Source organism: Halyomorpha halys, unplaced genomic scaffold (assembly GCF_000696795.3).
Source record: "Halyomorpha halys isolate HHAL.00 unplaced genomic scaffold, Hhal_1.1 Scaffold12.1, whole genome shotgun sequence".
Classification (NCBI taxonomy): Eukaryota; Metazoa; Arthropoda; class Insecta; order Hemiptera; family Pentatomidae; genus Halyomorpha; species Halyomorpha halys.
This window is the reverse complement of record NW_027109908.1, coordinates 2,513,269-2,530,601: the sequence shown is the minus strand read 5'-3', so window position 1 is coordinate 2,530,601 and position 17,333 is coordinate 2,513,269. Positions and strand designations below refer to the sequence as shown.

Sequence of the window (17,333 nt, the reverse complement as noted above, 5' to 3'; positions counted from 1 at the left end):
GTTTTAAGTTGAGGTAGCATGCTCAAATTGTTAGTTTTAATGTTCGTGCAACATTACAAATGAAACAACAGCCGATTAAAATCAGACGCCTTACACGTGCTCATGTTTACCCTAGTTTCAGCTTTGACGCAGTTTATAACACTTGATTGGTATATGCTTCTATAAGCACGCGTCATATGAAGGTATGCATTTACGACATAACGGTTTTGGTATGCAATGGAATTGTCTTGAAATCGAACGACAACGAACCATGTTTTATTGCTATTTGGAGATGATAAAGAAATATGTTTGTTATACAGCGAAGATTGTCAGCTATGTTAAAATTGCTTTTAGCAAATGAAGAAAATAGGGAACTCTCAAGCGTAACATAACATGGATTTAAAAATTCTCATGCCACTGCTGATGCATGGCTGTGAAGTCTAGGGAGCTGCGTCCTTTACGAAAAGGAAAAAAATACAATATTTTCAACCGAAGTTGTAAGAATTGCAGTGGATGCTCCTTGGTTTGTAAGAAACAGGCAATTGCAAATAGAAACAATAGAGGATTACATAAAAAAAGGTTCATGTAGTCCCACTCTCAGTTACCTACAGTTGGAGGAGCAGTGACCTACAACTTGGGAAACCCAACCACAACCCGAAGACTGAAACCCAGGCTGCTGCAGGACACCCTGTTATAAATTCTATATTTATCAGTTCTGTTATTGTCACTCTTTTATTTTACATTCATTAATTTTTTTCTCTCTCTTCATCTTTTCTTAAATTCAATTTCTTTTTTTTCCATTAGAAGTCAATTATTTATTTTGTTAAATCCACAAGTGTCATTGTTTTTGTTATTAACTTGAATTTTATCTTTTATTAAGAATTATTCGTTTAATCTATACATTTTATCTTAATTTTTTGTTTTATTTATAACATTGTATATAAATAGGGGTGTCTTTTGTATGAGACTATACCTCCATAACATTTTTAGTTAAAAAAAAAAAAAATTACCTCTTACATTAACAATTTAAGGTCCACCAAGCCGATCTGGTATTAAGTAAATGATTAAAAAAAGATTCAAAATATTACTCATGTTACACCCAACTTGTAGAAGAAAAATCGTCTAGAAACATCCACAACACGATCATTAACATTCTTTACAGTGCTAAGGGCAATTGAGATGACATAAACGAATAATTGTAGTTCAAACGTGAAGTAACGATGAGATCGGATTCTTTAAAGAAGGAAGAATCTTACAGATGCTGGCTCTAAGCTTTGAACGGAAATTGAGAATAATCCCCTTGTTTAGTCACGGTCGAAACTGTATGCAGTCATTTGAATACACAATTAGAGGAATTGCATGCAAAGATGATTTTTTCTCATTGGGCTTTATTGTGTAATGTTCTTTTTAAAATTTAGAAAATTGAAATTTACAAATTTATACAATACAAAATGAATAAACTGAGGTGAAACATAGATCTGAAATAACAAACATCTGAAGTGAAAGTCACCATTCTAAGTACTCAGAAGGGAGATTCCAGACCTCCATAATACTGGAAATGTAGAGTTTAGAATGACATATGGAGCTTAAGGAAGTATATATATCAATTTTGGGAGCAATTATGCAACTTATGGAAAATTGATGGAGGTATAAAGATTGTATGGATTAGATTCTGTTGATTTCATGGAAATGCAAAAGCACAATTCCATATTTACAAACATGCTTTACTAAAGTCAAGATCATTTATTTATAAATTGGAAATTTAGAATTATTTAGTAAGCGTTGGATCTCATGATCGATAAGCAGTTTCTTATCTTTTCAGTTTTGAATGAGGATATGATGTCAAACACTTGTTTTAAGTAGTCGATCTGTTCGAGACGGGAAAGGATTCTAGGAAGAGCAGAATGTAAGTTCATAACATTTCTTCCTTTAAAATTTTTAATACTGTAGGTGCAATGTTGAAATTGTTTATGGGATATTAGTTTTAGAGTCATTTTTTACAGGTATTAAATAATAGTTGATTTACAATTTGCATTTAGGCCAATTGGTCATTTTGTATTTTTTATTAGTGATGGCGGGCAACTAAACGCGTTAAAATGCAACAAAGCCACCCTCTACCTTATGACTAGGGAATTTAAGCTAATGAATTAGGGAGCTTAAGAAAAAAAACTTAATGTAACGTCATCACTATGAATGTTTTTTTTTTATAGCTCAGGTACTCCACTGGGGTCTATACAGCCCCAGAGTGGAAATGTCAAGTTCCATTCCTCAGGACAACCATGAAACACGTTTTGACCAATCCAAGTGGGGTTCGAGTCCTCAACCTTCTAACCAAAGCTTTTTGGGACCCTTGCAGCAAATATCAGGTACTCGGAATTACTAAAAAAGGTTCCATGAGGCCATGGTGTATGATGTATCCTACCTTACACCTTGCAGTAGTTTTCGGCCAGTCATGTTAATCCTACATAATTTTTAATATATATCATAGACTATAGTACTATTATACTCTCTAGATTAGAAGATATACACTTTCATAGGAATTTTGGAGGTAAAATATTTAATGTAACGACATTACTATGGAATGTTCCTTGACTAATGTACTTTATCTTATGACTACCGGTTTGGAGTACTTCATATGTATCTTTCGACCAGTAGAGGTACTCCTGTATACCTTGCAGATACTCTACATTAGTAAATTCACTACTAAACACTTTCATAGGGACTTTAGAGGTCTATGGAAGGTTTCTTGACAAGCGGTAACGAACCCCAAAACCGGTGGTCATAAAGCAGAATTATGACTACTGGTTTGGAGTACCTTGCGACTACCTTTTTAGACTACATATACTATACATGCCTTAGACTACCTAGACTAAAGATGTGGTACTAACCTCTGCAATCTTCCTGACGCTGGGGGGTGGGGTGGGGCTCAGAGCACTGGACCTGGAGCCAGACCTCTCATCGCCGCTGCCTGCGGACCTCAAGGAGCTCACTCCAGAATCGCTGCGGTCGTCACGGAGCACAGAGCCCCCACTGGAGTCCTCCATCCTGCAACAGGCACACTCATCCCTTAAGTTCACCCTCCGATAGCCACCGTAAAGTATCCTAACTCTGTCCATATTGAAATGTTTCTATTCTAAAAGCGGCAGTATAGGATCCATGGCACTGCTACACTAAAACTGATATTTCATTTATCAGCCCTTATCACTCTTGCATAATTCATTTAATTGCTCTTATTGATTAGTGATAAGGTATCTGGAAGAGGCTACTCCAAGTATCAAAACATGTACTCTTGTAATCCCACGGTTCATTCTTTAAAAAACCTAACGGCTAACAGCCTTGGATTTATAATTTTTGATCGTGAGAAATTAATGCCTCAGTGCATGTTATTAATATATATTATTTGTTAAGGAAAATATAGTTCAACAATAATAGTGAGATCGCCAAAAAATTAAATATTATCTTAAAATCTAGAATATATTTTTTAAAGGGTTATAATGCAATAGCACATATATTATTTCAATGAGTTACAATTGTTGCGGATCGAAAGATTCTCATGTCACCAATCGCTGTCAAGAAAAGCCTTAATATAATCCTCCCACCTACGTTTTGGTGTACTCCTTGGACGTTTACCAATAAGCTTATTAATTTGTAAAATTTGAGTTATAAATTAATTTGACGCTAAATTAATTGAATATAAATATTTACTTATGATTTTTAATGCATAAATAATTTAATAGTACGTTCTACTGTATTGTATTATGAATATTTTTTTTTTTTGTATTTGATTGACTTACAAAAAAATTAAGCCGTTTAAAATAACAACAATTAAAATTAAATGTATTTGCAGAGTTGGAAGTTAATACAAAGTTTGTGACAGGGGAGTGTTGAATCGGATTACACCTTGTTTAAATAGAATTTAGTAGAAAGTTGTGAAAATTGTTTTACACTACAGGTGGTCAGAAACGAATTCCTAACAACTCAAAACTTTGTTTTAATGAGACCTAAATTTAAATTGTCCAACGGATTCTGTATCGCTGTATCCCACAAAACTGAGTCAACCCCTTTTCCAGACCCTTTAGAAAAATTACAGCAGGGTAACAAACCCCTGTCCTTGTGTTGTTGTTTATTGGATTTAACGCCCTTATGTCCTTCAACTAGGGTCGGAAGGGATGGGTTCTATACCTAAGTCATGGTCAAACCCAACCACCCCACTGCAGTCCCAACAACAAAGACAGGGATTATAACACCTTAGCATGGCGAATAACTTTCCAATTAAATAAATGCTATTAATTAGTCTTTACAAATTATGTTTTACTTAATAAAAATTAATATTTTATAAGCATTAGTAAAATTAAAGACATAAACCACTAATTAAAAATTGGTTACAGAAGTACTTGTAACGATCAAACTTATTTTTATAAATAAAGTTGGGTTCATTCGAAAATACATGTTACCTAATGAATATTTATAATATTATCAATTATTAACACATCACATTCACTAATGTATATGTTTTGTTTTTTAAGGAATTAAAAATTATTTCTTAAATTTAAAAATTTAAATTAATTTTTATAAATCAATATTTTCATTAAAAAATGAACTTATTAACGTGAGATGCTCTCATAATATTTTATTTATAACTAATTTTCCGAAATTAAAAATATTGACTTTTGATAGAATACTTCTCATTTATAGAATTTCATTTCTAGAAAGATCAATACACCATGAAATATTGTATTAATTTGGGAATTCGGTATAAAAGTTTTTCTATGATAAAATGTTCTATACTTAAACAATTTTTATTTTTAAATCAAGAAATTATCGTAACTTCTAAAATTATTTCAAGATTGGTGTTTCGGGCTGTTACTCATCTACAAAACCTTTCTATACAATCAGGAATAAAATACGTTTGGTTATGTTAAGGTTGGATGAGTGGTGCATTTATTTCTATTGTATTTGAAATTGTAAAGGAAGGTTTTGAAAATCCAAAATAATTATAAGGGTTCCATATCTAAATAATTAATTTATATTAATATAATATTTATATTTTCCAATAGAAGTATTATTAATCCCTTAGCTTGTATATTCGATTTAAATCGAGCTTGCTAAACTGTACACACTCGAGATAATTCGAGAGACGTTGTACTTTATGCTGCTATAATTTTTCACACTCGAATAAAATCCAGAATTGAAATAACAATGTGATAATAATAAAATAAATAACACTGATTTATTCTCTGTAATGATCTTCTATATATAGCTATTTAGCGTCTGTTTACATAGGGAGCTAGTTAAGTATTATAACCTATATCCAAAACTAAAATAAAAATTTTGAATATTTTTGTATTTTTTTGGCACACCATTGTTCTAAATTGTGTTTTTTACATTAAAAATTGATTTTTTTTTTTTTTAAATTGCTCGTTAAGTGGTTAATTTTTTTCATTCAATAAAAATATAAATGGATAATTGTAAGGAAAGTCTTGAGAATCATATAATTTAGCATAATTTTCACTCATTAGAAAAGAAAAAAATTATCTCTTACTACAACTAAACTAGTCTCATTTAAATAATTAAGCACACGGTGATTACAACTAATTTAGCAAAACACGCTGTTTATAAATAATATGCATTAATTTGACTATATATAATTGGATAATTTTCATAAACATTACACAATTACAACTATTGAAATCATTTGCACATTAAACTTGAAACAAAGGAGAAATTTCAAGCTGAGGTTTCAACTGACACCATTCTCAGGTGGCAGTTTATCACAAGCTCATGCAAGACCGGGTCCGGTGTGTACTTCATACTTGATCGCCCAAGTGAAAAATTTGATTCAATCACACTAAGCAAACTTCTATTAACGCTTCGTTCGGCTGTGGACACATAAAATATATCCTAGCGGGTTTCAAAATGTATTACCAATCGGCTATGTGAAAACAAATAAGGAAAAATAGAAGCAATTTAGGTTTTGTTTTGTTTTAAACTGTATATAATAACCTTTATCCCATCGAAGAGCAAACTAGTAAGCGAAAGAGCTACGGCGAACATCTATTACAAAAATCTTTAAAACTTAAGTCAGAAATCAATTTCACATAGTTCACATTGCGAGATATTATGTTACATTAATCAATACTAGAGAGTATATTTGAGTAAATTACTAATAAAAATACGCGTGACACTTGCTACTTATAGTATATTCAGTGCATTAGAAAAAAAATTATAGTCTGGTAAAAAAAAGGATTTTGAAAGAATATATAAACAAAATAAAATAGCAGCTAATTCGTCACAATAAAAATTAGAACTCCAATATTTGTTAATTTAGACTAAATTAAACTAACTGTTAATTTAGTATTTAAACAAAGTATAAAGATAATAAGAATTCAAAAATAATACAAAATTAATAATTAACCAATTACTTCGTTTAAACTATGAAAGATACCGATTAGATTGTTTCTTTGTATTGAGAGTTGAGACATCCTTTTTTTTCTTATCCTTTCACTTAGCTGTTACGTATGTATTAGTTTATAAAATAAATAAAAATATCAGATCCTCTTCTAAAATTTAAATAAATAAAAACGATTTGAAACTTACAATAATTGATTTATCTGTAGCTTGTTAAGGTCAATTGTTAGCTTGATATACCGGATAGCATTATTTTACTGTATCCGTGAGTCAGCCCTGTGGCTTGGGAGTTCTCCGAGCCTCATAAAATGGGTAACTTTATTTGGGTAAAAATTTGGCGGTTGGGTGAGATTCAGACCAGATCACTTTCTTGCACAAACGTTGATCAAGAAACAGTACTTCCATACAAAGTATAAGTTCTATACAAGAAACTTCATGGGCTGTAGCGATACAAATTTAATTTTTTTAAACTTGTATGATAGAAGCACGTGTATTTACAATTAGTACAAATTTCGTTAACGTTTAATTAAATTTAAATTTAATTTTAAAAATCAACGTTTTGCTCACTTGCTTATTTTGGGATTGAAAACAATACTTTATTTAATTTTTTTAATTTACTTTTTTTTTAAATAATATTAAACATCGTTAGGAAATCATTTTTTATGTATATAAAAATTTTTCTACTAAAATATGTAATAATTAAGTACTGAATATTTCAGTGCCAAAATTATATTAAGGTATCAGAGTGGTAGCAAATAGAACAAATATCTGTAAGGGAGTTAGGAACTCAGTAAGACCAACATTAGAAGCAAACTAACTCACTTTTTGACTGTAATAAAATAATGTAATTAACAATAAAAAATACATGACTGAGCTCTTTAAAGGGGTAAGAATGAAATACAATTTTCGTTTTGTTCTACTGAAAAATAAACATGACAACCGAAATTTACATTGAAGATATACAAGACGTAGTTAATAAGGCAGATAAATGATGTTTATGCTTCCAAGAAATATTATTGTAATATATTTTATAAAGACTGAATTTCAGCTTCAACTAACAGTGGATGAAAAAATTTTTAATATGACTCTGAAAATTGTTAAACAAAAAATCAATATCCTCCCACTACTATAATACAACCGCACGAAATCTATAGACGATATCGATTACAGAATCGATAGCTGTAAGAGCAAGTTATCGATAGAGAAGAAGGGAAAAAGCTGCGGTGGTTGAGCTCTGGAGCGGAGTGAAAGGTCCAAGCCCGAAGCTAACGGTACCTCGCAGCACGACCCGCATCCTAACCGCCCCGTCTTCTGCTAATTCTACAATCACTTCTTGTTTCCTTCCAGCTTCATCCAACATTCCTTGTAATCCTTGGAGGAGTGCCAAGGTGGCATTAATATTTCTAGATGAAACAGCATCTTATAAACAGAATGTAGACACATCTGTAGCTCGCAGGTAATTTAGGATTCTTACGCCACAATAATATTCCCCAAGAAAGGAGATTTCCATTCATAGAAATAAAAAAAAAAAAAAAAAACCTTATCTAAACTGAACAATCCTTTTAGCTAAAGAAAATGTTTTAAAATTTACAATGATATGCCTTCCAAGTAATAACTAGGTATAGGATTTTCATGGTCAGTTTAATTTTGGTAATCCCAACGAATAGCTATAGGAGGGTTTTCGAATTACTAAAAAGTTATTATTACATTAAGTATAAGGAAAAATAGTGTAAAAAAATATAACATTATGAATGTATAAATTTTATTTATTTTATTTTTTTTTCATATTTTATTAAAAATTTTAAGTTTAAAAAAAAAGAAAAAAAATGTTTTCTTTTACATCCTCAGTAACGATAAGCGATGATTTAATTTTTTTTAATTATAAGATGGTTCATTTATTTTTATAATAAGAAAAAATACTCTTTGTATGGATTTATTAATAGCTTGAAAAAAAAATTGTTATACATGTTTCTACAATAAATTTGTTTTACAAAATAAAATTATTTATACAACAGATATTATCTATTTCTAATTCCACCGAAATTCTGAACACTTTCATAGGAATTAGATTACCCGAAATCTAAACTAAAATTTCCACTTTCGATTTTCACAGTGATTATGACTTGCCTATAGATCGGGAAGTTAAAAAAAGTGCTTTACACACGTGTAATTTATTTGAAAACAAAAATTTTATTGACTGCTGAGTTTTCTCAACAAGTCTCTTTTTTAGCGATTAAAAAAATTTTTTTTAATCTTCCTAAATGCTTTTTATCATGATTTCCAACCATTTTTATTTTTCATATTCTGTGTTCTTTAAATATTTCAATAAAAACATATTTTACTACTTTTAGAGAATTCCCATATCTGGTTCGGTTTTATTTTATTTTATTTATTTATTATCACAATACCTAGAAAAAGGGTAAAGTGAAGGATGGGAGTTTGTAAAATGTTCTTGGAATATTATAAGGCAAAAGCGCAAAGCAATAAATTGGTTCTCAGAATTTTCAGTGCCCCTTCTTTATTCCTTTATACAGCAGCACTCACCAATTACCAAGTTGCTTTCTTATTATATTGTATATCCTATCAAATATAAAAATAGACAGAGTTATATATAGAGTTGGTATGTTGGAAGATAAGAAAAAAACTGTTCAAAGTAAATGCTGAAATGCAGTGTATAATTGCTATTTCACTTCATGAACTACTTTCCTAGATTATTCATATCTTCCTTAACCTACCTAATAAGACGCAAAATAATGAAAATCTCTTGATGAGGTAGTTCCATAGCACATAATACTTCGATCATTGCAAGATATCCTTAAAGAAGTAAAGCTGATCCTGACTTGTGACTCTAACAAAGGATAATAAGGCTGTTATAGATGAATCGATTTGTCACATGAAAAGAGCCAAGGATATTCGAAGGCGGTACTGGTATATGGCAGCTTTATAAAGTTGCCTTTGAATCGCATCCCTCCTAATCCAAACTGATTCACCTTTGATGTTCGTACATAATAAGGGGATGGGGTGGCAGCTATTTAATTGTATATCTTTACAAAATCTCCATTAATTAGCAATCCTCAAAAAATTAGAAATTATCCTTGACAGAAATTTTAGTGCTAATTGTAAGTTTAATAAGTGCTAAACCGGTTTGTCATAAGAATTGAATGAAATATATATGAAAGAATTTCGTTAGGACATACTTTTTAATGAAGGAACAACACTAAAAAGTGTCACTGGTTATTTTATTAGTAATTAAATTCCCTATGACTACTAAGTCTTATCATGTATCTTAAATAGAATTGGACGCAGATAGGTAATTATTTAATCCTGTTATTGAGAAATAATTTAATGATGTTTAATATGCACACATTACGTTTAAAAATCCGTTCTAAAATAAAGGAATAATTCTAATTTTGGTAAAACAGGAATTAAGGGCGTTTTGATACCGGAGTAGTTAGAATCTACAAGGAGTTAGTCGAGCAACAGAATGACGAACGAAACAGCATCTATAATTCAACAATATATTTTGTATAATAGATAAATATAGGAGTGATTGCAAAATTCTTCTAAAAGAAAAATATTTTAGTTCTGATATTAATAAATATTCTAATAAAATTTCCTAGGTTTTTCGATTAAATAATATCGGAATATCGTTGCTTACCTTCGATATGGATATTACCAACAATGTTAAATAACGAAATGGGCATTAAATATTTGAAATAAAAGTATTGATATTTCATTAAACTTTCTCATTACAGTTTCATAGGCTTATTTACCAAGTATCGATATTTCTACAAAATAATATCAGAATATCGTAATTAAACTTCCATATCGACATTAATGAGAATGTAAAAATATCGAAATGAATAATTTATTGTTAAAATAAAATATTGATATTTCTCTTTGAAATTTTTTTTAGTTTTTTAAACGAAATATTGATATTTTTTTAAATAAGCCTAGAAAACTTTAATGAGAAAATAAATAGCTCATAACGTACAGAAATACCCACTCATGACTATCCAACCGTATAATAAAATAAAGAAACCGATATTCAATGAATGCACTTTACAGGGGAAAGTATAAATAAGTTTCCACAGACACACGGTTCACTAAAATAGAATTTCAGGAGAATGGTAAGTTACCGTTTCTATCTAAATGGAGCCATTTGGCTTGAGACCAGAATTAAAAAAGCTGGCAATTACCGTAGGCTATCGTTGTTCCAACTAGCCCAAAGCGGAAAATGGTGGATCAGTGGCACGCATTTAGACCTCAGAGTAAAATAAACAATATCCCAGGTGTGAATGCTGGATCCGCGTGTCTTGGCAGGGAGGCGGCGCGTGCTTGGGAACGATGCTTCATTTACTCCACTTTAATTAAATTTTTTGTTTCAAATAATGAACCGTAAGAAATTGGGACATTATTTTTTTTTCCTTCGTCAAGATGACGAATAGCAAGAATTATCTAAATGGACACTAGATTTAACGGTGTAATGGGATGAATCAAGAAATGGTTAGATTAGTCTAGAAGAATTAAGTTAATGGAAAAAATTACCCAATATTTTAATTTAAAATCTCTTTAAAGTATCAGAATAAATTTAATTTTCAAAAATGGGCTAAATCAATTATAAACAAAACTGTAACGGATATAATTTTTATTTATTTATGAACTATCAGTAAATAAAAATCGTATCTATGAAAATTATATAACTAATTTTTTTCCAGCTCTTCTAGCACGTTCTCTGTACCCTGTTCGAAACGGAAAAAAAATAGTCCCTTCAAAACAAGTTCAAAAGAATCGGAGTGCTCTGTGCTTTATAAGACTTCAATTACATCGTAAACAAAATATGAATTGATCAGAAAACGTTTACTAGATTCCCAGTTACCAGCAATTAGGTGCTATGTCTCACAACGTAGGAAACTCAACTTCATCTTGAAAAGACAGAAGCTCAGACTAATGCTAGACATTTTGCTATGAACTCAATATTTATTTACATTTATTATTACATTTATTCATTGTCTTTTATCAACATTATTTTATTTTTTCAGAATATAAGTCAGTTATTTATGTCATAAATATATTTTTTTTGTTTCTTCCATTCTTCGATTACATATTCCTAGTTATTATTCCTTAGATATATTAGCTTTTCAATCAATTATTTTTGTTAATTGAATTTTTTTTTCCTTCCTCCTCTATGGGTTTATAGGGTTTGATATATTATTGGGTAGGTAACACTAATGATGAGTAAAGTCTTTTGTATTATATTTTAAATGCATTGTAAGAGGCAAATGAGGAAGGGGGTGCACCTGAAATTTGTAAAATTTAGTCTGCTGTTTGTTGATGATCAGATTCTGTTATGTCATTAATCAGCAAGTTAGTAGTCCTCAGTCGAGGCAGGTCTGTGTATGTCTGCCATCTTTTTGTCAGTTTCCTAAATACTGGGTTCGTACTACTGTACGAAGATTGGAGATTGGAGACTATCAAAACATTTGATAAGCCTCCTCGATATAAATCCTGTCACAGTCAGTAGTTTGAGTGTCGTATATTTGTGGTCCGTCTTTGCTCTTAGAAGTGAAGTATGTCTCACTCTCACGATACTTCTGAGTATACCGTTCTGAAACTGTTGGGGCCTCTTGGCCAATCGAAAACATTTAATAATTATAACATTGTAACTCGTTAGGGATTTTTTTTTTAACGAGACTAACCCCCTACATCGTTAATTGTTCAAATCAAATCAAATTGTTATAATAAACGTGCAAGTACCTCACCCCCCAGTAGGGCAATCCGGTAATAAAAAAAAAAAACCACTCCTCATGTTCTTTTCCCTGCCCATGAAGCCCTCCGGTAGTTCCCCAGCAAAAGAACCCTACAGTATCGTATCGCTTGGGGTCCAGTAAGCTTCAGGTCCGCTACTGTTACACGACTAGAAACTTCCCACGACACAATGGATCTTGTGTAGTAGAAGAAATTTCAACCCGCCCGCATCCTTCAGTCCCTAACACCAACCCCCAATCGCACGGAGTGTAGGGGGTGGAGATAGGATTAACATAAAAACATATTCTATGTTATTTATAAAAACATTCATAATAACATATTCTAAAGAAATAAAATAACTTCTGCAAATCCACCTATAAATTGGTAATTACAATTATGTTCAAGTTGAGCATATTTATAAAGGAAAAACTTAAGATTTTCGGAAAACAGGATTGATGCACGTCATAAAATCACAGGGATCTGAGAATATAGTTTGTTTTTTAAGTAAAACTTTAATCGAAAAATCAATTAAGACAGACAACGGTACAACATAAGTAACCAGAGACCTCGAAAAATGGATAGGGTTGTTTATTCAAGCAACAAAGCACATAGAGATTTGTAAATATTACTATTATATTTAACGTGAACATTCTGGGAAATATAAAAGGCCTTGTTAAATAAGCTTGATTAATTAATAAAATTCAATTTTGTACAAAATAAAATAAAATTGTTATTAGAAATTTTATCAGCGTTCTGAAAATTATTTAATTCTTAATAAATGTTTTTGGTAGGTCCCGAAATCACGGGAATACTTAACATATATGATTATATTTAGCTTAAACTTTCTGAATCCCTTAAGTTGTTTCCTTTCAATTATTCCAATTGCTATTTATATAATATTACTTATACAATAATACAGTAAATACATTTTTACAAATCACTCTGTACTAGGAATTAGTTACAGTTGTTTTTTTCAATCCAATCTACTTCAGCATTCTTGGATAGATTATATTCTACCTTATTCGGAAAAGGAAAAGTGAACACAGACCGGAAAATTTCGAATTTAATTATAATAGAAGTAAAAATATAGGAACATAACATAAATGTCAAGTGAGACCATTAAGCTTCTAATAGAAAATTTGCCCTTTAGGAGAATGCTGGGTGTAAAAGGAGTTTTTTACAAAAAAAATAATGAAATAAAATGAGGAAGTGCAATTACTCTCCAATAAAGTGTTGATTGAATCAATTTTGAATACAAATTTAACTTGTACAGATAACGATTTCAGGCAAAGGTCATTACGCTTTATAAGGCAGTCCTAAGATGTAAGGAAAATTACATTTGAATAAGAATGCTATAAATAACCTTGAGGATAATGGAGCGAAGAATCCTAATGACTCAGCGAGCGGAGATAAAGAAAGCTCACGAGCCATTACTACGGGAGTAACCTTTGGCGAGGGCCGACCATCGTGGACCAGAGGAGACAAAGAGCTACAAAAAGAGGCAAGGAGCGAGCGGTGGGGTGATGCAAGGTGTTCGACCTTTATTGTCCCGTTCCCCTCCCAAAAGGTCAGGAACAGCCGGTTCTAGTGCCTCGTCTCGTACTGGGATCTATGACCTACTATGGGAAACTCGATAATCGGAAAGTAAGGGGCTTGTACGTAACGTCAATGAGCCATCAAGGAGTCTTCGGATCGGGACATGCTGATGAAATGGAACACGGGTCCTCTGAGGCTGGTATCGTGGAGCAACGGGTCGGTGGTTCGGCCCCCACCGGTCGATAACCCTATCACAGTTCCCTCCCCCTTACATCAAAACAACCGCACTCCAATTGTATATGTACACGGTACCGAGGTGTCTAAATTTAAAGCATAACAATAATAATAATATATAGAAAAAAATAATCAATTCTACAAGACATGATAAGTCTAGGTACATTAAAAAGAAATATTGATAAAACAAATAATATTAAGTCTTATATCTTTTTCAATCAGAATCAGCCCCGACGAACTCCTGAGCGGTCAAGAAGGTACACAAAATAGCAAAGCGAGCTATTCATCTATAAACAACACTTCGCACCACTTTGCGAAAACATTGCAAAATATGATGACTATAAGAATATACATAGCAAGTTGTAAATAATATGTAGAAAAGTATTATTTCTATTTTATTCCTTTATTTATCTATTGTTCTACATTTATTTATCTCCATTATTTGTTATTACATCATACTTACAACTCATTTATTTCCTCACCCATTTCATATTTTTTTTTTACTTCTATTAATTATATTTCACTATTCATTATTCTAGTGGTAAATTTGCAATTATATGACTCATTAGTGTAGTTGTTATTAGTTACTGATCTATTAATTTATATTTACATTCATTTAGTTTACACAACTTCCTATGTATATTTTTATAGTAGTCATATTTTACAATGTTTTTATCTTGATCTCATTTAGCCCTTAAAAGCTCTGCCATACGTTGGTTACTAATAACATTTTTTCTTCTATAATAAGTATGTATGAGAATATTCAATCGAACGAATGTGTTTGAGTTGATTAATTACATTTTAATTTGTTTTCTTAATTATCATTATATGTTATATATTTATTTTAGTTAACTTATCTCTTGTATGAACATGTAAATAAGATATGAATGATTACATAGAGTACTAATATCTATTACACTTTGTGCAGCTGATGATAGTATTTGACAATAAAAAAAGTTAACAGCACTAAAAAACTAATAAACATAATTGAAAATCAAATTATTTAAATTTATAATAATCTAACATTTCGGATAATTATTTTTTTGGAAATTGTTTCAGAAGAATTCTTCTAAATTGAGAAAAGTTGTGAAAGATTCCATGCTGTCATTTTATGTTATGTTATATTTTCTAAACACATGATCTTTAATAATAATAAAAAAAAAAATTAAAGTTTATTTTTTTAAATTCTGCTTTCTCGAATTCTTATCAAACTTTCACCTACAATGCTTTGATGTTATATTTTTAATTCCGCTTTTAATTATAATTAATTACGATGTTCTTTTTCAGTAATTTTGTTTTTTTATATTTTCCTTTTTTGGGGAAATTAATTTTGTTCACTACATTTTGATATACTTTACAGCGACTGGTCAATACTTTGAAACACCCAGTAGGATTTAGAAGTCAAGATTATTTCACCCACGAGAAAAAAGCAACTCTTTTTTTGAAAATATCTTTTTTTATTTTTAATAGTACGAGTAATGGACGAGATGTCTTTGAACGCTGCTCTTAGAACAGTTCCTCTCATTCTTTCCACTTCTCTCTCTTTTGTTTCCATTTTATTAACTGATGTTTCGGACTATTCCACCAGACACCTACGCCATTGTGCCTCCATTACGAAACGTTTCATCTCACTTTGATGTGGAGGAACCCGGCGAGTTGTGAACTGGCAATAAAGCAGACTCATGATGGCAGTGAGATTTCTCACAGCCCTTTCTCTTTGAAGATGAGAAAGCAAAAACGGGTCAATTGGTCCTATTGTTCTCTTCTTCAATTGTCTTAGCCTTGGATCTTGTGTAACGAGCTATTGGTGTAAACTAATAATATATTATATCTTGTGGTTGGTGGAATTAAGTTACGCTATCAACTGCTCTCAGTAATGAGTTCATGTGTTATCTTCATGTGTACTACTAACTAGGTGTGTCATGTTTATAGCTATTCTTCATGAATGCATATTTCCATAATTATTTACCTTATTCAAGTCATTGCTAATTATTTTTTTAGAATAATCTAACTCTGTTCTCCTAAGACTTTATACTACAAGAGCCCAAGAGGAGATAACAGGCAGTTATTTCAACCCAATTTCTGATTACTTTAGTGAAAACTATGTATAATTACTAGAGAAAATTGATGAGTCTGCCAAGTACAGGTAGGGGGAATAAAAAATGGCGGCTGTTTCAAAACCTTAAAAAACCACTAATTTTTCATTCGGAGCTCTACATCTTTAACAACAACAATAGGAAACTTAAGATAACATGGTTTTAAGTAGAGTAAATTTGCTAAAATAGATCTTATAATTCCTGAGATATATTTTTAAAAATCAAAAATTTTATCTGAACTACATATCAACATTTTCTGAATTTTGTTTATCAAACATCATAAAATATTCTACTCTACGAAGATAAACGTCATAAACTACTTTATAGTACATTTAACTAGATTTAATTAGAGTGCTGACAGAAATCTGTACGTCTTGTGATTTCTGAGAAATATATTTCTCAAAATAAATTCACTAACTAGTGATTTTTCAGTACATTTTTTATTAAATGTTGCTTTTTAAAAGGCAATTTATCGGGAACTATGGAACGTAAATAGCTCTGTTAGGGCTCATAGTTTAGCAAATTTACTCTACTTCAAATTATGTTCTCTTAGGTTTTTTAATGTTGTTAATAGTTTTAAAGATTATTTTTTTTTAAAAAAATTATTTTTTTTAACGTTTTGAAACAGCCACCATTTTTTATCCTCCCTACCTATACTAGGCACTCATTAATTTAAACTATTAATTAAACGTAGTTTTCCTTAAAGTAATGAAACATTAGAATGAAATAACTACATTTGTTTCTCCCCGGTTCTTGTACTATTAGGAGCCTATAAAAATATGCCTATTTAAAAATTTCATCGTGTTATGTGAAGTATATTATTTATTAAATACTATATTAAAAGAACAAAAAAACAAAACAAAAACAGGTCAATTTCCTTCATAATGCTACTGTTGAAGAAATACTCGTTCTGTGTAATAATTAAAAGCCCGCTTAAAATAATTTTGACTCTTCGACGTTTGATGTTTAGTTCTCTGACAATCTAAAAAGGTATTTTTTAAAATTCATAATTCCAGTAAAATTCAAATCCCAGATGTTGAAATTTATTATAGCGTAAAATATTATATCGTTTACAAAACCAAAACAGTAAACAATCAATAATTTCCTTGGACAAGCATTCACATTTTGTCTTTTGATAATTTATTAGAGATTTTCAATGTTTCCAATAAATACTTTATACGCTCTTAGAGGGCATGCTTTTTGTTTTAAATTTAAATATCTCATTATTTAATTTAACTTTGGATGAGAAAATATACTAATAATTTACTTTTTAACGTAAAAACATTATATATAACCTTTAGGATTAGAACAACGGTGTAAAAGAAAATTTCT

The 17,333-nt window shown here is 30.6% G+C and overlaps 1 protein-coding gene across 1 annotated transcript in view; it reads right to left on the bottom strand.

Moving 5' to 3' along the window:
- Positions 1-17,333, bottom strand: part of Kdm3 (Lysine demethylase 3) — a 497,450-nt gene that overhangs the window by 103,369 nt on the left and 376,748 nt on the right. The window contains exon 12 of the mRNA XM_014418050.3: positions 2,868-3,024. Coding sequence (XP_014273536.1) covers positions 2,868-3,024 — 157 coding nt within the window. The remainder of the gene's footprint in view (positions 1-2,867; positions 3,025-17,333) is intronic.